The sequence below is a fragment of the Cervus elaphus genome, chromosome 25, assembly GCF_910594005.1.
Source record: "Cervus elaphus chromosome 25, mCerEla1.1, whole genome shotgun sequence".
Classification (NCBI taxonomy): Eukaryota; Metazoa; Chordata; class Mammalia; order Artiodactyla; family Cervidae; genus Cervus; species Cervus elaphus.
This window is the reverse complement of record NC_057839.1, coordinates 30,956,626-30,981,566: the sequence shown is the minus strand read 5'-3', so window position 1 is coordinate 30,981,566 and position 24,941 is coordinate 30,956,626. Positions and strand designations below refer to the sequence as shown.

Below are 24,941 nucleotides of genomic sequence, written 5' to 3'. Positions count from 1 at the left end.
CTACTGAATCAGAATGTTCCTGCTCCAGAAAGTGGCCAAGGAGCTTGTGCCCTGATATGGTCAAGTGGTCAACTGGTCCCTAGCTCCCCAGCTGCTGCTCTTATTTGCACTGAATTTCTTGCTATTTAGTCTGCTGAGTTGAAAATTCGTGTGATGAAGCCTATGAGTTCTGTTGTGTATGTGTTGGGTTTAATATGCTAACAGAATATCCTATTGGAAATGTGAGAGAAAAAAAAAAAAGAAGCTGCCTGCTTGATTTAGAGATTGGGAATATTTGAATCTTCTGCTTCTGGCTGGTAGGAGATTCTCATGGATGTAGTTGAGATTACTCATTTGAAAAAATAGAGCAGAAAGTATTGAAATACAAAAACAATATGAAATGTGATATATCAAAAGAGATTAGGGAGACCTCAAAAGCAAGCAGGGACCCAGGGAGAAGTGGAATTCAAAACCCAAGGAAGGAGGGTTTCATGGTATCTTTGTTTTTATTAACTGCATCTGAGAATTCATGTAAGAAAATAACTAGAAATCAAAAAGGCTGACAGTGGCCTGGAGAAGTAGAATTTTGGTGGAGTAGTAGAATTTTGGTGGAGTAGTAGGGGTGGAAGCCAGAGTTTAAGGTGCCTATAAAGTTGATAGCTAGTGAAGACTGGTTATATTTTCTTTATGAAAACTTAACTTTGAGAAGAAAAGTAGAGTGATGAAAAAAGGCTACAAGGTAAAAGGAGAGCTTAAACATTAGTAGGTTTTTCCTTTTTACACAGTATATATTTATTGTAAGGATCAAAACAATATAAATAGTAGTTTCCTTTCATCCAGTTAGCAAGAGATTCAAGGTTGGGGAGATTCAAGAGATTCAAACTATTCAAGTTTGTCATTACTTTTCAAGCCATGTTTCTATCTAGATTTCTATCTATCTATCTATCTATCTAGATTCTATCTAGGTAGACATGCATTAAACATTTTTAATGAAAATATGTTTACAGCAGTCTGAATTTGTATGTACCTTAATGTATCAGAAACACTTATCTCATTCATTACATGTTATTTTACACCGTTACTCTTTCATAGTTGCCAGACATCACATTGTGTGTATGTAATAGTTGGTTTAATCCTATTAATCCTATTATTGGCACTTATGATATGGGGGGCACTTTTTCTTTTTAAATGGTACCACCATTAATATCTTTGTGGGCAGATCTCTTCTCACTTGCATAATTACAAATTTTGATTAATTTAAAATGATGTCATTTTTAGGTTAAATTAATCGAAAAAGGTACCAAATGGACTGTGAGCATATGGGATCTATAAATCATGTAGATGTGTTAGTCTTAGATAAAAGGATGGAGATTTCCTTCTTTCTGGATGCCAGAAGAGAAGTATGAGCCTGTAGGTGGTTGGTGGAGAAACAGCTGAGGGAATGCCTTGAGGGAGTAACCATATGATCATCTATTGTGTCTTAATGTGCACTGTGGAAAGGCAGGTATTAATAGTTATAAGGTGTTGGAAAGATGTGGGGGTTGGAAAAGACTACGGAGAAGAAGCAGCCAAGGAGCCTGTGAGAGGTGGGCTCTGGGGGTCACTGCGCTAAGCTGTGCATAGCTGGGGTCACACCGCATGGCATGCCACCAGATTTAGGTCCTCTGTCCTTTCCAGTGGCACTCAGAGCCCAGGGCTAGGAGTTGAGAGTGGCCGGCGTGAACTAACCTGGTGGCGGGGGGCAGGCAGGTAACCTGCAGGGGAAAGCTGGGAGCCTGCGGTAGAGGCGGTGAAGGTGGACGTGCAGAGAGCGGTTCAGTTGCTCAGTCATGTCTGACTCTGCGACCCCATGGACTGCAGCACGCCAGGCCTCCCTGTCCATCACCAAATCCTGAAATTTACCCAAACTCATGTCCATTGAGTTGGTGATGCCATCCAACCATCCCATCCTCTGTTGTCCCCTTCTCCTCCCACCTTCAATCTTTCCCAGCATCAGGGTCTTTTCAGATAAGTCATTTCTTCGCATCAGGTGGCCAAAGTATTGGAGTTTCAGCTTCAACATCAGTCCTTCCAATGAACACTCAGGACTGATCTCCTTTAGGATGGAGTGGTTGGATCTCCTTGCAGTCCAAGGGACTCTCAAGAGTTTTCTCCAGCACCACAGTTCAAAAGCATCAATTCTTCAGTGCTCAGCTTTCTTTATAGTCCAACTCTCACATCCATACATGACTATTGGAATAACCATAGCCTTGACTAGATGGAATTTTGTTAGCAAAGTGATGTCTCTGCTTTTTAATATGCTGTCTAGGTTGGTCATAACTTTTCTTCCAAGGAGTCAGCGTCTTTTAATTTCATGGCTGCAGTCACCATCTGCAGTGATTTTGGAGCCCCCCAAAATAAAGTCAGCCACTGTTTCCACTGTTTCCGTATCTATTTCCCATGAAGTGATGGGACCGGATGCCATGATCACAATGTTGAGCTTTAAGCCAACATTTTCACATTGCTTTTTCACTTTCATGAAGAGAACTTTCATTTAGTTCTTCTTTGCTTTCTGCCATAAGGGTGGTGTCATCTGCATATCTGAGGTTATTGATATTTCTCCTGGCAATCTTGATTCCAGCTTGTGCTTCATCCAGCCCAGCATTTCTCATGAGGTACTCTGCATATAAGTTAAATAAGCAGGGTACAATATACAGCGTTGACGTACTCCTTTTCCTATTTGGAACCAGTCTGTTGTTCCATGTCCAGTTCTAACAGTTGCTTCCTGACCTGCATACAGATTTCTCAGGAGGCAGGTCAGGTGGTCTGGTACTCCCCTCTCTTTCAGAATTTTCCACAGTTTATTGTGATCCACACAGTCAAAAACTTTGGCATAGTCAATAAAGCAGAAATGGATGTTTTTCTGGAACTGTCTTGCTTTTTCGATGATCCAGCATGTGTTGGCAGTTTGATAAGTTAGGTGCCTACAATCATGTAAAGAAGGAAATGAAGCCCAAAGGGGCAATAACATGAGTGAAAGCTGGGCATTTGAGGATGTCAAACAGTAGGAATAAAGGAGTGAAGCCTGTAAACTGATACAATTGTGGCTAGAAAGTTGGACACAGAAGTTGAGATATTAGAAGGAGAACCATTATACTCCAACTTGAGGTCCAAGACGTAACCATGAATTTGGTGAGCCAAAGTTAAGGGAAGATGACCCCATGGAACTATATATAGCTTACCTTTGTTAATATGGATGTAAGTGATGTGTGGATTTTTAGTAAAGAGGAAGAGTGCCCTTGAAATCTCTAATCTTGGATAATTGACAAAATGTTTGGTAGCTAATGATAGTAAAGAATGAGGATGCTATAAGCTAGTTGACCTGGATGTTTAGAAAATGTTTTGGTGAAAGTTGAAAGTGATAATGAAAGTGATGATGAATGTTTTGAGAAGTAAATGGTATCAAAATAGCAAATGTGAACTTCTAGCATGCCCCAAATTACCTTCTAGCTTGATTGGTGTGGAGATGGGTGGCCTGATAGTGTCTTTTTCACCCTCTAGCACTGAAAGAAAGAAAGACAGAATTCTAAGTGCTGGAGTGAATTTCCTTCCAGCAGCTTCCAGTGGGTCTGGGAGTAGGTGGGGTTACATGTATCCTCAGGAATAAGCTCTTGTCTTTTAAGTGAACACAGAGAATAGAAACCTGTACTCATAAGCATCATGCGTAGGGTGGAGGATTGCTTCCTGTTCCCTGTAATTTTGTGATAGTTTTTTTCATTTTGCCTTTTCTAGTGTACATTCTGAAAGTGATCTGCTGGGAAATAAAAGATATGTAAAGATTTGGTTTATTGGAGAAATAACTTTAGGTTTTGGAGAATAAGGCAAAAAGATAACACATTGGTTTCTTGCTTGCTCTGTCAAAACCCCTGGGTGTAACCGAAGAAGCAAGAGTTCAGGATTCAGGAGTTTTGAGTTAGAGATGGCAGAAAGTCATAGCATTTGGGGCCCACTTGGAGAATCAGTTCAGTTCAGTTCAGTCTCTCAGTCGTGTCTGACTCTTTGCTTCCCCATGGACTGCAGCATGCCAGGCTTCCCTGTCTATCACCAACTCCTGGAGCTTACTCAAACTCATGTCCATCGAGTTGGTGATGCCATCCAACCATCTCATCCTCTGTCGTCCTCTTCTCCTCCTGCCTTCAACCTTTCCCAACATCAGGGTCTTTCCCAGTGAGTCAGTTCTTCGAATCAGGTGGCCAAAGTATTGGAACTTCAGCTTCAGCATCAGTCCTTTCAGTGAATATTCAGGACTGATTTCCTTTAGGACTGGCTGGTTTGATCTCCTTGCAGTCCAAGGGACTCTCAAGAGTCTTCTCCAGCATCACAGTTCAAAAGTATCAATTCTTTAGCGCTCAGTTTTCTTTATTGTCCAGCTCTCACAGCCATACATGAATACTGGAAACATCATAGCTTTGTAGAATACAGATACTTAATTCATTTCCTCTGAAAGTTCTTCTCAGTCTAAAATTCTTTCATCTTCAAGTCTGAGTTACCCTCTCTGTAATGTTGAAACTGCTATCTTCCTTTGTGGTTTATTCCCCTAAGTCCTGTCTGACTCTGCAGACCCTGTGGGCTATAGCCCACAGGCTCTTCTTGTCCATGGAATTTCCCAGGCAGGAATACTGGAGTGGCTTGCCATTTCCTTCTCCAGGAGATCTTCCCGACCCCGTGATAGAAACCACGTCTCCTGCATTTGGCTGGTGGATTCTTTACCACTGAGCCACTGGGAAAGCCCTTTAGCTCCTCCCTGTTCTTAAAGAATTTTCTTAGATCTGTGAGTATCCAAGAGGGCTCTTCCAGGAACTGCTCCAGAGGCTCTTGGCTATTGGAAGGTATCTTTGGGATAGATGCTTTCAGAGCAGGAAGAGGCAGAAGCAACCATTTTATCAAAAAAATTATTGAGATAATACAAATTACTTATAGATTCTAGTTTTAAATTTGTGATATTAAGAATCTAGTACAGTGCATTCAGTATATGCCAAATACATATTGATGGACTTGAATTTTTCTGTCAAAGCACCTCTGTATATTTGTAATTTAGCAAATTCCGAATATCTGAAGGCATTTTTTAAAATAAGATTTCAGAGCTTGCTCCAGGTTTTTCTTCCTTCTTATGCTCACCGTCTTTCACTTTCACTTCTCACTTTTTTTTTTTTTTTGCCTGCTTTAGCATTTATTATGTACTGCATGTACTACACTTACTCTCATTTCTATTTAAGCTTGGTTCTTTGTTCTTTTTTTAGCCCTACCTATTAGGTCCTTTAGCTTTAATCATCCATGTCTGTTTCTATTAGATTGTTTCCCTAAGGACTCTGTAAGTGAAACTGATTCAGATTTTACAGCCCTAGTGATTTTCCTTCTGGTGTACAACCCTGAAGATGCTATACTTCACAGGAGCTGATGAATCATTTTGTAGGACTTTTGTTTTCTATTTTGTATTTGAAAAATTAGGCATGACCAGGAACATGGGAATGTCTCCTAATATCATGAGGATAATACAACCATAAAATAAAATCATCCATGTTAGCTTTGGTTTCTGAAAAAAACACATTATATTGTGATTTTGAACAAACTGAGTTCCCCAGAGAACATTCATTCATGTAAAATTTCACTTCTGTAAATTTTCGCTGCTTGTACTGGAAGCTAAAATTACTCTGCACCTGCTGCTAGTGTCTGGCATTGTCCTGGGGGCTTTACACCTGTTAAGCCATTAAATCATCACAGCGGGCTGGGAAGGTAGATCTGGATTCCCCCATTTTACTGAAAAGAGATGGGAGCTGAGTGTATAGAAATGACTTTTCTTGTGCCACCCAGCTCAAAGTTGGAATTTGATTCAGTTTGCTTGGCCTAACCACAGCAGTCTCCCTAATTGAAGATAGACGTGGGACTGTACTAAGGCTTCCTTTTGGTTTGAAACATTGATTCGGATGAAAAATGAATCCAAGTGCCGTAGGTTGAGATGGTAAGCTGCTGGGAATCAATTCAGCTCAGTACTGAGCATACTCTGGCAAGTTCCCAGGCTTCTGTCACATAGTACTGCCAGATAAAGGTTTGCCCTGATCATCCATAATTTCCTTTCTACATAGTATTATTCCATTGTAAGGGAATGAATTGTGGGAAGATGAATTCACATGGGGTCATAGTATATATTTCCTCCAGCTTGTTTGAGGCATGGTTATTTTATCTTCTAATTTTTGGCATTTGATTCAGGGCCCAAAGCTGGGCTCTTGGCCGGGGTCCAGCATCTGCCATTTGTTCCTGCCTCTCCTTCCCATTACATACCTCCCCACTGATGTTTGCTCACATTTTATTACTTAATTCGATCCTTCTCCTCTTCAGTCTATCCTAAATGTTTCCAATCATAGTAATTTTTTCAAAATACTAATTTTACCTAAAATACTGCTACGCTTCATACTCTGATTTCACTTGCATAATAATAATCTTGAATTGACAAAATTACAGAGAAGGAGAACTGATTAGTGGCTGCCTGGGTTTAGGATGTAGGGATAAAGGCAGATAGGTATGACTCTAAAGAGGGAGATGTTGAGTGATCAAATCGTTCTGTGTCTTGATTTGCGATAGTGGGTACATGATGCAAATGTGAACAAGTGACATACACACTGATGTCGATTTCCTCCTTTTGATGTTGTGCTGTGGGTACATAAGATGCAATCAGTGGAGAAACATGGGACTTCTCTGCACCATCTGTCTAACTTCACGTGACTCTATAATTATTAAAAAAAAAAAAGCCTGCTGTGCTTTAAAATATTCAGATTTCTTGGTCTGTCACATTCATTATATTTCATATTCTTTGTTTCCTTCTGAATTAATAATTTAGTCATGTTTCAGTTTTTTTCTACCTAAATCTTATTTGGGATTAACACAGTGTTTGACTTTTAGCAGTTACCAAGAAATGCTTCTTGAATTAGTTGAACAATTAAATATGCTTTATGAAAGAACCAGAATATCAGTGCTTGTTCTCATATTAACCATCTTTCTTTCCTACTGTCCTCTTTATTTAGTCTTTCTTGTCCCTGATTAATTACTTTCCAAGGATTAGACAAACATGCCAGGGATTTGACTGGTGGAGTCCGGGAGACTTGGGCTTGACTGGGAGAGCTGCATTGCCTGTGGCTAAGGTAACAGAGTCCAGTCAAATTCTAAAAGGCAGTGGCTTTTTGAGGACTCAAGATTTAGTGTTTTAAGGACAAGATGAGCCAGGAAGACCAGGATATCCAGTAGAGAGGGAGGTGGGAGGGGGGATCGGGATGGGGAATACATGTAGATCCATGGCTGATTCATGTCAATGTATGACAAGAACCACTGCAATATTGTGGAGTGATTAGCCTCCAACTAGTGAAAATAAATGAAAAAAATAAAAAAATAAAAATAAATAAACTAGTGAACCCTGAACATCTATGCATTCACATTTATTAGGACTAGTCTTATAGCCCAGTATATGACTTATCTTGGTGGGCATTTTACCCATGTGTATCTAAAGAGAAAAAGATAGTCTTCTGAATATCTTTTGTGGTTGTAATTTTCTATGAAAATGTATTTCAAATCATCTGTGTCTTTAATGATCTTTTTTTGGAGGGAAGTGGTTCTATTTCTCATACTATGTTTAATTGTCTGTTTTTCTCTTTAATACTGTCAGGTTTTGTCTCAAGTGTTTTGAAGCTCTGTTATTAGGTGCATACACATTTGTGATTATTGTGCCTTCATCCTGATGGATAATGAATGATATTATTATGAATGATATCTTCATATCTGTCTTGAGGTCTTTGTTATTAAACCCTTCAGTCTTCTTATGCTTCCCGTTTGCATGGTATATCTTTTCCATTAAAAAATTTTCAATCTACCTGTGTTTTTATTTAATGTGGATCTCTTAAAGACAGCATGGATTTGGATCTGGCTTTTTAAGATCTATCTACCCATCTTTGCCTTTTATTCAACGTGTTTATGCCATCAGCATTTAAGGCAATTCTTGCTATGGTAGGATTCAGACACTATTTAGTATTTGTTCTCTATTTGTTCCTCATGTTTTGTTCTTCTGTTCTTGCTTTCTTTGGGATTAAAGGTTTCAGAATGATTTTAGAATTCCATGTAATTTATTATTGTCTTTAATCTTGTTTTGGACTTGCTCTAGGAATTATGATGTATATTCTTACAATTTCTTAGAGGTATTATTTAGGGTTAATATTATACCATTTCCCATAAGATTAAGGACCTTGAAGCTATATATGATCATTTAACCCTTCCCTCACATTTTTCTGTAACTGTCATGGGTACTACATTTACATGTTGTAAATCACACAGTGCAGAATTTTTATGTTAAACACCCATGTGTACTTTTAAAATATTATGAGAAAAACAGTCTTTTATATTTTGTCAAACAAAGCATGACAGTTTCTGGTGCTCTTCATTCCTTCTGGGTATTCGAAATTCTAATTATCAGTCAGCCTGGAGAACTTTGTTTGGGATTTCTTATACTTTAAGTCTGCTGAGACATACTTCCACAATTTTCCTTTATCTGAAAAATTCTTTATTGGCCTTCACTTTTGACAGATTTATGGCCTGGATAAAGAATTCTTGGTCCATAGTTGTTACTTCCCCGTTCCCTCCTCCTGCCGCCGCCCCCACTCTGCTTTTCTACTGTCCTGCGTCCTCTGTAGTTTCTTACAAAAACTTAACATTGATTCTTATTTCCCTGTATGTAATGTGTCTTTTGTTTCTCTTCTGTGAAATTTTTCTCTTTATATTTGTTCCTCAGCAGTTTGACTATGTGTACCTGGGAGTAGATGTCTTTGCCCTTATCCTCTTTGGAGTTTTCTGAGCTTCTTCAATTTACACATCTATGTCTTTCACCCAGATTTGGAGATTTTCAGCTTTATTTTCCTGCATTATTCTCTCTTTTCATCTTCTAAAGCTCCAATTATATTTAAACTATTTGCTATTTTGCTAGTGTCCCACAAGACCTTGATTGTCTCTTTGTATTTGTTTTTCTCTTCTTGAGATTAGATTTTCCTTCATATCCTTAACCATACTTATTTACTGTTTTAACATCGTTGAGGGCACATCTCAATACGAGTCAAATTTTTTCTTAAAGTAAGTTCAGGTTTTTTTATTTGTTAATATGTCAAGTAATTTGGACTGTATTAACTTTGTGAATGATACTTTACATAGGCTCTATATTCTGTAAGTTTCTTCAAAGACAATTGATAATTTTTCGTCTGAACAGGTAGTTATTTTGGCTGAACTTGAACTCAGTTTTGACTTTTCTGTGACAAGTGGCAGCCCCACTGATCCATCCACAAAGCTGATACTGAATATGTGCTGTATATCATGCATATGTGTCTAGCATAGGTAACTGTGCTGAAAATACAAATATCAATGGACCTTAATTTCAAGTGACTTGCAATCTTGTTGATAAAGGAGAATAAACAAAATATGACAGATCCCCATGTGTCATGAGATAAGTAAGAGAAACTGTGGGGTTCCTGAGAATGGAGTTGTTAAAAGTGATTTTTGAGACAACCTAATCCTTCTGAGTACAGGAGGTAGTTTATTTACTATATATAGTGATGATGAGAGACTGGCTTATGAATACCTATTAGTTACACTGTCACCATTTTGTTAATTCTTTGAAGGAAAGGACCTGTTTCAAAAAGCACAGCATATTATGAAAAGGCAATATTAAAAGTAAATGTTTAAATTTATAAATGTTCAGATTCTTAAGTGCCATCCTACATGGGAGAATACCTCATTTTTGGTAAGAAAAGATGATTTGAAAAAACCTATGTAAACAATGCACATGGTTATAAAGAACTGAATGTTAGACACTGCTGAGATAAAAAGACCTAGCTATACTAAAAAAAGTATCACAAAAGATTTATATTACTATGTCATGTATTTAAAACATCTGTAAGATTCCTGTGTCAAATATCAGAGATGTTTTCTAATCCATTTTGATTTCTGTTTACACTTGTATCAGTGTAAATTAGTGAGTGACCTGGGGCTGGTTTTCTACTGTGTGAAAGCATGTCTGCCTCGGTCGTAACTGGAGCCTGTCTTTTCTCTCCCCTCTGCCAACTTGTTTTAACAGCGTATCCTATTCAGTCCACGTATCTGAAGACTACCCAGGTATGTTTTTCTTCTTTTTATTACAAATATTTATGCCATGATTCCTTTGAGTATTTCTTCTTCTGGAGATGTGAAATGTATATAAATATATCCAGGGATGAATCACTGGCAGGGGAAGACCTAAGGATATAATTCTGTTGATTGCCTGCTAGGTACATGTCTTACTTACCCTGAGATGCAGTCCAGAATCAAAACAGTGTTCCTGTGAAAACTATTCTTTCTTTGAGTCCATATGATAGTGTCAGCCTATATACTTAATATTACCTCATTATGGTTAAAATAAAGGTTCTCTAAACTGGTTTAGCTGTTGGTTCGGGGAAATCATTTGCTTTTTCGTAACCTAAAAATAATAGGTAGGAGCAACAGCTAAGATAATAGCTAAAAGCAATAGTAATAGTTGAAAATAACAGACCGTTCTCAATTTCTCTAAGTATATGTGTATGTGATAACACACTCAGTTGTGTCCTAGTCTTTGCAACCCCAAGGACTGTGGCCCTCCAGGCTCCTCCATCCTTGGAATTCTTCAGGCAAGAATACTGGAGTGGGTAGCCATTCTCTTTTCTAGGGGCTCTTCCTGACCCAGGAATCGATCCTGTGTCTCCCACGTTGCAGGCAGAGTCTTTACTATCTGAGCCACTAGGGAAGCCCTTCTCTAAGTGTATATATAATTAAACAATTCTTACAACCACCCTATGAGATTGTTACCATAATGTCCCCATTTTACAGATAAATGATGATAGTGCTATTAAGAGGAAGAGCTGTAATTTGAACCCAGTAGTCCAGAGCCTGTGGACCGCACCGCTAGACTGTACCAGGCTTCTTACATCTGCACAGCTGCCCTCCCTGTGTGTCCTGAAATAGATTACTATGTCCACAAACACTTGTGCATAAAAAACAGAATGTAAAATCATCTGTAGATTCACTTTTTTATACATCAAATCAGTGTCTTTCTTCAAGGCCATGTTCAGTCTTACTTTCTAGACTCACTGTAATCTCACCAGAGCCCAGGATGTGTTTGCCAGCATTTCACATAATAATTTGAAGATATGAGCAAAATTTGTTTATCTTTAGTTCTTTTCTCACAAATGATATGTATATTTTATCTTGAGTTAGAGCATGAGCACTGTAGACTTAGTGAAGATGGAATATGCCTTAATTAGAGCTTCCCGGGTAGCTCTGCTGGTAGAGACTCCTCCTGCAATGCACGAGACCCTGGTTTGATTCCTGGGTCAGGAAGATCCCCTGAAGAAGGGATAGGCTACCCACTCCAGTATTCTTGGGCTTCCTTGGTGGCTCAGATGGTAAAGAATCCTTCGGTCCCAGGGTTAGGAAGGTCTCCTGGAGGGGGCATGGCAACCCACTCCAGCATTCTTGCCTGGAGAATTCCAGGGACAGAGGAGCCTGGCGGACCACCGTCCACGGGGTCGCAAAGAATCGGACACGACTGAGCAACTAACCGCACAGTTCACCCCAAAAAGTATAATGCAGAAATCTATTGTTTATCATGCACTGTGGAAAAGATCAGCAAATTTTATCTGCTTATATTTCATATATATACTTTTTACTCCAGGATTCATTCTTAATAAAATCTGATGGTTATCAAACTGACCTTTGTGTGTTATAAGTTGAAGTCATAATTCTAATTCCTATTTAAATCTAGCTATTTTATTCATTTACTATGTATTATTGAGATCATAATTTCTGTATAAAATGAGTAGATTGCTGTAATTTTGATTATATGTACTTTGAATATTTTAAACAATAGTTAGTTAATAATGTGGTGTCAGAATATTGTAAAACTTAATTCTTTAGCATTTAACCTAAGTATTTCCTGTGGCAATTTGCATTCTGCATTTAACCTTTTTGTAAAATCAAATTTAACATTTAAAAATAATTTTCATAAATCACAAACTCCCTTACAGTTACTTTGCTATGATCTCCATATATTTTAAGTGTAACATTCTAGAAAACTATTGTACAATTTTATAAGGAGAGTTATTCATTATTAAATATATACCTATTTTTAATAGTAGTATCAAAAGTATTCTAGAAAGATATTATTGGAAGAACCAAGACATGAAATATATAAAGAAACAAAGTTTTTGGATGATTTTGCAGTCAGCCCTCTCCCTTATGATATAGTATGCTTTTGATGCTGAATGTTTGCTTAACTGTGTTAGGAAAATAAAAGCTCTACTTTTTTATTGTTCAGTTCAGTTCAGCTGCTCAGTCGTGTCCGACTCTCTACGACCCCATGGACTGTAGCACGCCAGGCCTCCCTGTCCATCACCAACTCCCAGAGCATGCTCAAACTCATGTCCATCGAGTTAGTGATGCCATCCAACCATCTCATCCTCCATTGTCCCCTTCTCCTCCTGCCTTCAACTTTTTATAGTAAATATAATTATTGTGTGTCTCATCTGAGGTAGCTTCTAGAGATGTCAGCCATGAGTGATGCAGGACTTTTAAGTCAAGGTGATAGAAATAATGCCACAAATCAAAGCCCAATTGAAGACAGTAAGTGAGTTATTCCATAGGGTAGAAGTGTGATAGACGGTGCCTTTAATTAAGTGAACCAAATATTTTAGCTCCCTCTTGTGGCCACGGGGTATTACTCTGGTTTTTCTCACCATACGAGAGCCCCACTTGGAACTACTGTATACAGAAATTGAAATTGAAAATAAAATATTGGTTATCATTGGTGCTTTTTTAAAATTGAATTTTCTTCATGAAGCAAATTAGTAGTGAATTTCCAATATAATTTAATTTATTAAAAAGGAATATAAAACATGAAGATGGAGAGAGATGATCGGTGAATTTGGGGATAGAATCAAGTATTTTCATATACGTGATTGAATTTATTCTGAATATAGTCTATGTATAGACAGGACAAGTGTTATCATGCCCATTTTATATGTGAAAAAGTGTGTTGAGAGAGGCTAAATATTCCCCAAGGCCGTGTAGTTTTGCTGGTAACCAAGACTCTAATTCAGTTCTGATTCCTGTCACTTCTGAAGATACTTCTGGAGAAGAAGTAGTAGAAGTATGTTTATGGAGCTTTCTTCAAAGTGAATATTACTATGATAATATTTCCCCCATTATGAAATTTAATTCTAGTTATTTGTACTAGGAGTTCAGTTAATCTGCTTGGTTCTTCATATAAATATATATATATATATAAAATATTATATAAAAATTATATACTTGCTTTTCCTTTCCAGTATTCATACCTGTATGTTTTCTCCTCTTGCACTAGCCAGAACTTCCAGAATGATTTTTAATAATAGATATAAAGTTGGCAGCTTCCTTCCTTGTCTCAAAATTAGTGAGCTTGCTTCTAGTCGCTTTCAGAAAAGCAAGTATCATTCCTTTTCTCATTTACCAAGCTTTTTCTTTTCAAAGAATGAATATTTAGAATTTATACAATTCTTGTTTGACACCAAATGAGCTATCATATATGGTTTCTTCTTTGAACAAAAGGTGACAAGTTATATTAGCAGATATTTTAATGTTGCTCTGTAAGAGTTATGTGTATTTTGTCATATATCCTGTTATTAAAGACTTCAAATTTCTGAGGAGATTAAACTGTTCTTTGGCATTTGATAGAACTTGCTAGCAAATCTGTCTGAGCTTGGTGTCTTTTTAGAGATGGTTCTAGGGCAGTTATATTTTTCTGCCATGATTAGTGATCTGTTCTTTTTTTTTCTCTTTCTTTAGCCATTTTTTAACATGTGTTCTTCCTGAAAGTTCACTATGTTGGAGAAATGTCCAAATTTCTTTTAGCAAAAAGTTTTTTTAATAGTATTCAATCTTAAATCTAAAAATCTGCATCTCTGTGATTATTTCCCCTTCCTTATTTATGTTATTTTATATTTGTTTTTGTCTTTCCCACCTTTGTTTTTCTTCCAAAATGTTTGTCTATTTTAAAAATTATTTCAAACAAATAGCTCTTTTATGTTGCTTCTAATTTCTAAATTCAGTAATCTTGATAGTACTTTTCTTAATTCCTTCTAATAACATTCCTCAGGCTTTCCCCCCCACTTTTTTTGAATTTATGGTTTAATGATTATCTTATAATTTAAGTTTGAAAATACAGTATGGAATTTTTTTTTTATCCTATGAACATGTATCAGCATAATCTTCTCAATTCAAGATTATGCCATCTTATTTATTTCCTTAGGAGCTATTTTATAATTTAACCTATTAAGTTACCTGTGCCTTCTATTGAAATTCATTTCATAGTTTGTTTTTGTGAAAATGAAAATTTAGAGGGTCTTTAAGGTTTAGGTATACAAAATGACATGTATATAAATGAAATATATATATTGGCTTTTCAAAATAGTGAAGAAATAGAGCAGCCTTCTGGTTATCTATACTTCTTCATGGAGTTTATACTGTAGACAATTTTCTGTTTTTTAAAGTTAATTATATTACAAATCAGGCTTCCCAGGTGGCACTAGTGGTAAATAAACCACCTGTCAAGCAGGATACCTGGGTTCGATCCCTGGGCCGGAAAGATCCCTTGGAGAGGGCATGGCAACCCACCCCAGTATTCTTGCCTAGAGAATTCCATGGACAGAGGAGCTTGGCGGGCTATGGTCCACGGGTCGCAAAGAGTCGGACACAACTGAAGCAACTTAGCACACATGCATGTATATTACAAATCACAGGTTGTGACTCTGTTGTGACAGACCAGCAGAATTCTTTCTCAAAGGTTACCACCTTTAATTAGGACGCTTGCCTACTGGAGGGTATGAATTCTCTCATTTCTCCATTTTTGATATTAAAAAAATAGCAAAGCACTGATGTTTGGATTCAGACAGTTTCACCACTTACTACACTATGTGTAAATTTTAATTATTTTAAATAACTTGGGTGAATTAATTTCTCTGAGTCTTGGTTTCCTCATCTTTAAAATAAGGATGATATTGATAATTGACTGGGTTGGATGGTTTATATGAATATCATATATGGGGGAAATACACAGATTATGTTATAAAACCAGTACAGTTATTATCTGTTATTATTTCTATGAAGTTACATAGTAATGAATAATAGAATGATGGCTTAAATTAGAAATAGAATAAAAGCAGTGGCTTAAAACATGTGTTTTCATAGCTCTCTACTCATCTGTCCTCTGTCCACAGAATTTCCAGTAATGCTTGCATAGTCTGGCAGGGAAGGGAAGAGAAATATTCATCTTGGTAACAGCCTTTAACTAGGATCTATATAGGTTCTCTACAAAATGTACACATTACAGAACCTAATTGTCCCCAGAAGCTTTTAGAAAAGAAAGTGGAGTCACTCAGTCATGTCTGACTCTTCGACCCCATGGACTGTAGCCCACGAGGTTCCTCCGTCCATGGGATTTTCCAGGCAAGGATACTGGAGTGGGCTGCCATTGCCTTCTCCAGGGGATCTTCCCAACCCAGGGATCGAACCCAGGTCTCCTGCATTGCAGACAGGCGCTTTACCATCTGAGCCAGAAACTTTTAGAAAGAAAAGAAATTGTCAGCCCTAAACTCAAGTGGGAGACTTGCAGAGAAGGAATTTGAGCTTGAAAGCATTCTGTCTGTCACTGACTCATTCTGTTACCTTAAATGCATTGTTTACCCTTTTTGTGTACTATTTTCCTATGTCTAAACAAAGATGAGTATTATTACAGATGTCAAAATAGTTTGAGGAAGATTTAAAAATAGTTAGTTAAACAACAACAACAAAAGAAAACACAGAATCCATCCAGACAGCTGGGATGCTCCTCAAAGCTCCCCCATCAGCAAACCTCCTCATTTTATAACTAAGCAGAATGTGGCTTAGATTTAAAGGGATCAACAGCTAATTGGTAGCAGAGTCTAGATTTGAAGTGCTTTGTCTGCTCTTACATTTCTCTTCTTGACCTGGATATTCCTCTGTGATCTGGCCTGTTGTATTAATGGTGATTTAATGGATACTGTTAACCATTAAAACTGAAAACATTTTGGTTTGGGTAAATTAAGCCAAAAGCAGAAATGGGAAGTGTTCTAATGCTTAAACACTAATCAAAATACAAACCAGTGGAAAATCTCTTTAAAAATGTTATGTTGAATGCATAATCCTGTCTTTTAGCATTATGCAACATTTATTTACCAAATTACATTCTCTTGACTCACACCTCACTTCCAGTGTCAATACTTTACGTAAACCATTTGATCCTCTAAATTGAATTATTCACTTCCTTATTTTCTTAAACAGAAAATTCTAATTTATTTGCCTCTTGATGCTTTAGCAGAAACCTTCTCATTCCATGACACCAAGATATTCCATGATACTGTGTCCACTTTACAGATTTTTCTGTATCTTCCCTTCTAGTTGGTGGTTAGCTGTTGCTTCTGTTGTTTTAATGCTCTTTTTCTTCACAAGTTTGCTTCAAGGAATCCATTGTGCATGGGGAAAGCCTAACTAAATTGATTCCGTATAAATAACTTTGAATCAGTGAGGCTCTGAATGAGGGTTAAGAAATTTAAAAACTGGGTTTAAGAGCAGCTTTTGATCCTCTCTTGAACGTGTGAGGTTACTGACAGAAGAGACTTCAGATAAGCAGTCAGAGTTTCACCTAGTATGACAAGACAGTAATTAAAAGTTATATAAAATTGGTTTCTTAATCTGGGGTCTCACTAGATAAACACAGAAATCTCACACCGTCCTAGATGCTAGTTGAAAAAGAAATAAGGCAAAATTTGTAATTAGAACAAAGTAATGAGGCAAACCTGCTTGGTTTCAAGTCCAACCCAGCCCCATCACCTCTCATCTTCCTAAGTAACTTAAAGCTTTATAACTTTGAGAGTCTTTTGTGGCTACGCTGTGAATACATATCACTTTCACTTACTCACTCCTCAAGGCCTAAAAACAGTACAGATGTATCTTTGGAAATAATGACTTAGCTTGATAGCCCTCACTGCACTGACACAATATTATGAAAACTTGGCTCAAGATCTTTTGTCGTGTATTCAATAAGTCATCTGAACACTCATTTCTCCTAGGAGAAATTGATGCAGGCTTCTATTACTTGTTGGATGTATTTTATACTTTCATTTTACATATATGTTTACATTTTCATACATCATTGATGAGCATATTTTAGGACCATTATTTGAGAATTGGTGAAATCTTTGTTAAATAGTTATGTCACAGATGCCCTGTAATCATCAGTGAGTTTTATATAGCAACTGTGTATTTTGTTACAATATGTGTGTACTGTGCTCAGTCGTGTCTGACTCTTTGTGACCCCTTTTACTGTAGCCTGCCAGATCCCTCCTGGAATTTTCCAGGCAAGGATACTGGAGTGGTTTGCCATTTTTTCCTCTAGGGGATCTTCCCGACCCAGGGATCAAACCTGCGACTCTTATGTCTCCTACCCAGCAGGCAGATTCTTTACCACTGTGCCACCTGGGAAGCCCCAGATGTTATCACATGCTGTGCTATGCTTAGGCGCTCAGTCATGTCCAACTCTTTGTGATCCCATAGACTATAGCCTGCCAGGCCCCACTCTCCATGGGGATTCTCCAGGCAAGAATACGGGAGTGGGTTGCCATGCCCTCCTCCAGGGAATCTTCCCAACCCTAGGATAGAACCCAGGTCTCCCACATTTCAGGCAGATTCTTTACCATCTGAGCCACCAGGGAATTCCAAGAATACTGGAGTGGGTAACCTGTCTCTTCTCCAGGGGATGTTCCCCACCCAGAAATTGAACCGGGGTCTCCTGCATTGCAGGCAGATTCTTTATCAGCTGAGCTACCAGGGAAGCCCAGATGTTACCATAGACTTATACCAGTATTGCAAAGGATGTTCTTCCATGAGTTGAGGCAACTAGTTACTTCCAAATGATCCATTACTGCCTGAGATATTAGAGATGTGTTTGAATAGTCTCCATCCAAAATCTGTACTTCTCCAGGAGATGCAAGCATCTTTAAAGAAAACATTTGTAATTAAGTTGCACATAAACCTGTAATTTCCTTCATTTTTTTCCAGATTAAATCAGAATAGTAGTGTGAACCTCATGAGTGTTGGGAGTGATGTGGCTACTCGTTAATTGTTTTTAATAAAGGTTTTACATTTTCAGGTTACTATGCGTTTAGTTGTCTGTATTTCTTTGTAGATAATACATATGTGTCAAGTTCAGAAAATGATGAAGATGTATTAGTTACTACAGAGCCAATTCCAGTAATTTTTCATCGACTAGCAACAGGTAATGGGAATACACTATTTTCTTAAGTTCCTGGTTAATATTTTGTTGATTGTAGGTAGCTTTGTTTTTTGGTTTCTTTTAACCCATATAATAGATATTTATCTTTGGAATCTATAAGCCTGGTTCTCCGTGCAAATTTTCTATTTAACATCACTAGTTTGTTTCTCAACAGTTTTTTAAATGCATAAATTATTACTTTAAAAAAGTCCCGTTTAAATACATTATGTTGCTATTTGCTTTTGTGAAAATATTTTCATACATAACAATACTGCTAGACAAACTGAATGTTTAAAAAACATAACACAATGTAGATTCCATGAAATATATAGTGAGAGCTGAAGGAATTTGTATTGTGGCCACTTTAGTTTGACCACATTTTTATGGGCAATGAAAAATCAGAATAGTTTGTATATAATTCTCTAACATAAGATAATTTCAAAATATTTCTTAATTCTCTTACAAAAAAGAATCATCTTTGGATCTTTTTATACTGAAACTTATAAATGTTTGATAATAGTATACTGAAAGCTAAAATGATCCTTTAATTATAAATTTCAGAATTAAGAAAGACAAATGACATTAACTGTTGCTTATCCATAAAATCCAAATTACAGAAGGAAAATGGCGAGGTATGTAAATTTTTATGTTTTTTTATACATTTTATGTTTTATTATATTTCTTCAAAACAGTATAGATGTATTTGAAATTTACTGTGTATTTGTGGTTAATACCATCATTATTTAGATTAAGATTGCATGTAGTGAATGAAGTTCATGCTGCTAGCTTAGGGATTTATATATGGGAAAGATAGTGTCCTAAAATTAACTACCTTTAAAGTAATAGAACGTCTGATTTAAATCTAAATAAAGTGTGTGCAAAACCTAACTTGTTTTCTGTATTTTCATCTAATAATGTGGTTGACTGAAGAACACTTATGTAACATAGTTAGAATAACTCTAAGTGGTGTACATAATTTTGATGAGACCTTTAAAATTCTATCTGTAAAAGATGGTCTTTCTGGTTAAAGGAGCACAGAGCTTGGGTATAATCTTATTATTTTTGGCCAGTGTTAAAAAAGAACAACAGCACCTTTAGGAAATTTACTTCAATCTGTAAATAAATACTGGGACATTAGACAAACAAAATGATGGTGGGACCAACTATTCTTTGGTTTTAAAACTATACACTGCGACTTCCCTGGCGGTCCATTGATTAAGACTTCACCTCCCAATGTTGGGGACATGCCTTGTGGCCATTAAAAACAACAACAACAACATCATAAAAACAGCAGAAGCAATATTGTAATAAATTTAATAAGGATTTTTTAAATGACCCACATCAAAAAAGAAAAGGAAGCATCAAGTAATCTTCTAATAAAACAAAAGCTATGCACTGAATGCCACCCTGCTTTCCTCTTAGCGTTATACCATTCACTCTGCACTGCAGTAGCCAAACTGAGCACCACTAATTTAGCATTATCATTGCTAAAACCAAAACCTATATTTATAAAACCCAAACTCCCCTTTCTAGTTTTTTGTTTTATTTTCTTTAATAATTTGAAATTTGGTCTAGACATTTAGGGATGATCACAAAACATCAAGTTAATAGATTCCTGTGTCTAAATGCAGCTACCTTTTTCTTAATTATTTTAACAGGGCCCTGGGACAGGAATAGTTACTTTAGAAGAATTTTTGTCATTTGTACTTGAGACACATAACAGATATGGTTCTCATACTTCAAGTATATTTAATTAAACATCCTTTCGAAAATTGAAATTTAAAGCAAATAATTTCTACACATTGAAAGTTATCTTTGTAATGTATTTGTATTTATATGCATAATTTGACTTTCATATTATTAGATTCAAAGTGCCCTTTCTTTCATACCATTATGTGGAGTTGGCAGTGAAAGTGAGAACAGTCTGGGATAAATAATGCTGAGGAATTTTTTAATAAAAAATTGAATCAGTATGAGCTTGTCAGATGTTTTATCAGAACAAAACCAAAGTTGTACTTGATTAACATAGTTTTTTATATACATCAAATATTAAATTATAAAACTCAAGACCAGGTACATAGAGCTTAATGCACCCACCACAAAACTATCTGTTACTATCTTTCATTTTTGGTTTATATTGCACCAAGAATGCTTTTATTTAAAATTCATGTGGTATACACAAGACCTACCTTTTATGTCCATTTGTTAACTTTTTTTCAGAAGGAGGAAAACTAGTTTGACCATTAAAATTATCTTCTTACTCTATTATTTTAAGGAGTCAAGACAGAATAGCACAGTGGAAGAAGATTCTGAAGGAGATAATGATTCGGAAGAATTTTATTATGGAGGACAGGTAAGCACATGAGGTTCTCCAAACATCCACTCTCAAAGGTAGAAATAGCCATACATGTTCTAGTGGAAATCTGTGCTTGTCATCTGAAAGACCTATGTGTTCTGCAGGGCTCTGTAACTAACAAGGAAATTCATATAATTTATCTGTCGCTCATTCTCTATATAGTTTCAGAAATTAAAGCTGCTTTTGCAATTCTTTGACTGTAATCATTTATTTACATTGAAGTTATCTGCCTTCATTACAGATGTTTTGCAGACAGCATCTTATTATACTTTTAACTTTTACATTTATCAAGCATATTGTGCTCAGTCAATATTTTGAAATGGTGACACTAATAAAAGCATGCATTGTTAGTTTTCAATGGAATGTGATTAACCTTTATAAAAATTGATGGGCCTTTATTATCAAGCATCTTCATTATTTGTATTTACTGTCTTCCTTTTCCTTCTATACGAATGTAAAGTGTTGATCAATTGTTACGAAGAAACATTATAAACGATATACATGGAAATGGCACCACTGCATATGCATGCATTATACAAAATAATTCATTATATTTTTCTAGGATAATGTTGAAATTTTAAACTGAGCATTCGATTTTAGGATATGGCTGTATAATGTCTTGTTCTATTTTTGTAAACTTGATCAAATTTGCTTTGTAATTTGGATAGAATAATGGAAAGGTAATTTGTTAAAGAGATGCTTTAAAGCCAAAGTTGTTTTTATTATGTAAAGAACACAAATCGATTTATTCATTTGGAATAAAAAATTAGTAATTTGTCTGTCAAGCATATGCAAAGCAGTAGAGTTATGGGTGGACATGAACAAAACTAGAATTCTCCTCTTCAGGAATGCCTTACTAGAAATGGGATATTTTTCCTAAGATTCTTTAACCAGATAACACTTTAACCATATTTAAAATAATTCTTCTAGTTTTGATTTTTGTTTACACCACTAATTCTTACAGAGGGGAAGTAAAGGCTCTTTTTTCAGTCTAAAAGTTTTTCCAGAGTATCTGCCATTTACTTCACTCATTGTAACAGTGGTATTGTCTTCATATCAAAGTAGTCAGATAATAACTTTTTAAGCATAATGAATTATACCAGATGTATGTGAACCTAAGTACTTTAGTGAATATACTGCTGAATTATCTATATATTTTTTTATGAAGGCAACAGAGAAAATGCCCATGGCAGAACTACAGGGTGACCTGTTCAAGAGATTGTTTGTATTTTACTTTTTTTGTTTCTCTTCACCCTAAGTCACTCCTAAATGATTCTTTTTCATCAGGTGAACTATGACGGGGAGCTGCACAAACACCCCCAGCTTGAAGCAGACTTGTCGGCAGTGAGAGAAATATATGGGCCACATGCAGTTTCTCTCAGGTAAATAAATACCTTTGGTGATTACAACTTAAAATTATTTGGAAAGTCATTGGGATTTTCTGTTGGAATTATTTAAGTGGAAATTTTCTTGGGCTCAATTATATTTGAAAGTATATAAGAGTCTGTTATGTTTCTACTTAAACAAAATGGCATACTTATGGCTATGATTTTTTTTTATTGTACATGTAGTTTAAGATTACATTCATTTCATTAAAGAAATTAGTTATTTTGTAGAGTTAATTTGATAAAATAGCAGTCTTAAGTGGCATCATCATCAATTCCTGTAATAGATTTGGTCAGCTGGGCCCATGCTGTTAGCGTAAATCAAAGGCATATCTGTGTGAACAATAAAAGTAAATAATGCATAACCGCTGGTATCCAGTCACGTTGTGAGAGGTTAAGTGTTGAAAGTGAAGATGTTAGTTCTCAGTTGTGTCCGACTCTGTGATCCCATGGACTGTAGCCCGCCAGGATCCTCTGCCCATAGAATTCTCCAGGCAAGAATACTGGAGCGGATAACCATTCCCTTCTCCAGGGGATCTTCCCGACTCAGGAATTGAACCTGGGTCTCCTGCGTTGCAGGCAGATTCTTTGCCATCTGAGTCATCAAGGAAACCCTTGTGGTAAGTAATCTGGTCCCTGAAAAAGGAAAGGGAAAAAAGACATAACTTTGTGCAATGTATGTTTGAATGATAATGTATTTTTTGTTGCAGTTACTTAATACATTATTTGGTAATAAATTTCCAGACCAATTTTTATTACTTTAATCATTCAGAAGACCCAACCATCCCTATTTAGTCTTTCTTTTCTCTCTTTAATTTAAGAAAAACCCTTTTTTGCCATCATTCTTGTATCCTCCCACCAGTCAGATCTGATTATTTAGATTTTTGTTTTCCTAAAGGGTGGTCTCTGAGGTCTCCAGGTCCTTCTTACAGCCTGACCTCAGTTGCAGCCTCATCCACCCAAACCAGGATTGTTCCTGTTCTCCAAATATGCTGTTTCCACTTGACTTTGGCCATTTGCCCAACCAGTGCTTCCTTCTCAAACCCTGTTGCTGTCTTTATCCAAGCCCCAGTCCAAAGGTCAGCTTTTCTTTGAGCCTTGCTGGAAGCGCCAGTGCAGGCTGGTTATTCTGCCCTCTGCCCTCCTATCACACTTGTCTCTTGCCTCATGTATTCTTCTCTTCATGTCTTGTCATGTCATGACAAGACTCTAGACTCTTAATTCTGTGCACTTTTTTGTTGTTTGTGTACTTTGTTTTGGTTTGGTTTTCGATCCTGCTTTATAGTGCAGGGCATGTATGAAATACAAACTGGAGGCTTCTTGATTGTTTTCAGTGGAACACCCATTAAAAATGTTCATATTATCTGGTTATATTCTTTTCAGTGGACATATCCAGATTTTGAGAAAGCAAACAAATACTTTTAATGGTTGGGAAGTATAGCACAGCTGTAAGTTATTATTGCTAACTTTTATTTTATCTGCAGAAACAGAAACGCGTAACCCCCTGCAGCCTAAATAAGCTGGGGTTGTATACCCCAGACAGGGCTTCCCAGGTGGCGCTAGTGGTACAGAATCCGCCTGCCGGTGCAGGAGATGTTAAATGACGTGGGTTTGATCCCTGGGTCGGGAAGATCCCCTGGAGGAGGGCGTGGCAACCCACTTCAGTATACTTGCCTGGAGAATCTCATGGACAGAGGAGCCTGGCGGGCTATGGTCCGTGGGTCACACAGAATCAGACACATGCTGTATATCCTGTCAGCATAGTACGTATACCCAGGCCCTCTCTCCTACTCATGGAGGAATATGAGACTGCAGCTGAGTGAGAGAGATAGGGATTATACTTGCAAAAAGCAAATCTTAGCAATTTTCAAAGTTTTAGCAAATTAGCTGTGATTATTTCACAGTTGATCTGTACTACGGCAAGAGGATAAGGAATATGGAGATTCAGTAAGTATTATAGAGTGAATAAATAAAGAAAGCAATCAGTTCAGTTCAGTCACTAAAGGACAGAAATGGTATGGACCTAACAGAAGCAGAAGATATTAAGAAGAGGTGGCAAGAATACGCAGAAGAACTATACAAAAAAAGATCTTTACGACGCAAATAATCACAATGGTGTGATCACTCACCTTAGAGCCAGACGGGAAGTCAAGTGGGCCTTAGGAAGCATCACTACAAACAAAGCTAGTGGAGGTGATGGAATTCCTGTTGAGCTATTTCATATCCTAAAAGATGATGCTGTGAAAGTGCTGCACTCAATATGCCAGCAAATTTGGAAAACTCAGCAGTGGCCACAGGACTGGAAGAGGTCAGTTTTCATTCCGATCCCAAAGAAAGGCAATGCTAAGGAATGCTCTAACTACCACACAGTTGCACTCATCTCACACACTGGTAAAATAATGCTTAAAATTCTCCAAGCCAGGCTTCAGCAATACGTGAACTGTGAACTTCCAGATGTTCAAGCTGGTTTTAGGAAAGGCAGAGGAACCAGAGATCAAATTGCCAAAATCCTCTGGATCATCGAAAAAGCAAGAGAGTTCCAGAAAACCATCTATTTCTGCTTTATTGACTATGCCAAAGCCTTTGACTGTGAAGAAAGCAATAGGGATTATCAGTAAATTGTTCAGGGATTCCCTGGTGGTTACGACTCCACGCTTTCACTGCTGAGGGCCTGCGTTCAAACCATGGTCAGGGAGCTAAGATCCCACAAGCTGCCTAAAAATATAAATAAATAGTCTGAAACAATGACTGATTTTTTTTTCTCTTTAGTTGAACTTTGCTTGAAATCTTAAAACTTTAATCACAAAAACTTTACCCTCTC

At 36.9% G+C, this 24,941-nt stretch overlaps 1 protein-coding gene across 4 annotated transcripts in view; it reads left to right on the top strand.

Moving 5' to 3' along the window:
- Positions 1-24,941, top strand: part of PARP8 (poly(ADP-ribose) polymerase family member 8) — a 187,905-nt gene that overhangs the window by 86,953 nt on the left and 76,011 nt on the right. For all 4 annotated transcript variants that reach the window (XM_043887120.1, XM_043887119.1, XM_043887117.1 and 1 more), the window contains 5 exons: positions 10,121-10,158; positions 18,293-18,382; positions 18,941-19,011; positions 20,655-20,732; positions 22,023-22,117. In XM_043887120.1, the coding sequence (XP_043743055.1) occupies positions 10,121-10,158; positions 18,293-18,382; positions 18,941-19,011; positions 20,655-20,732; positions 22,023-22,117 (372 nt within the window). The remainder of the gene's footprint in view (positions 1-10,120; positions 10,159-18,292; positions 18,383-18,940; positions 19,012-20,654; positions 20,733-22,022; positions 22,118-24,941) is intronic.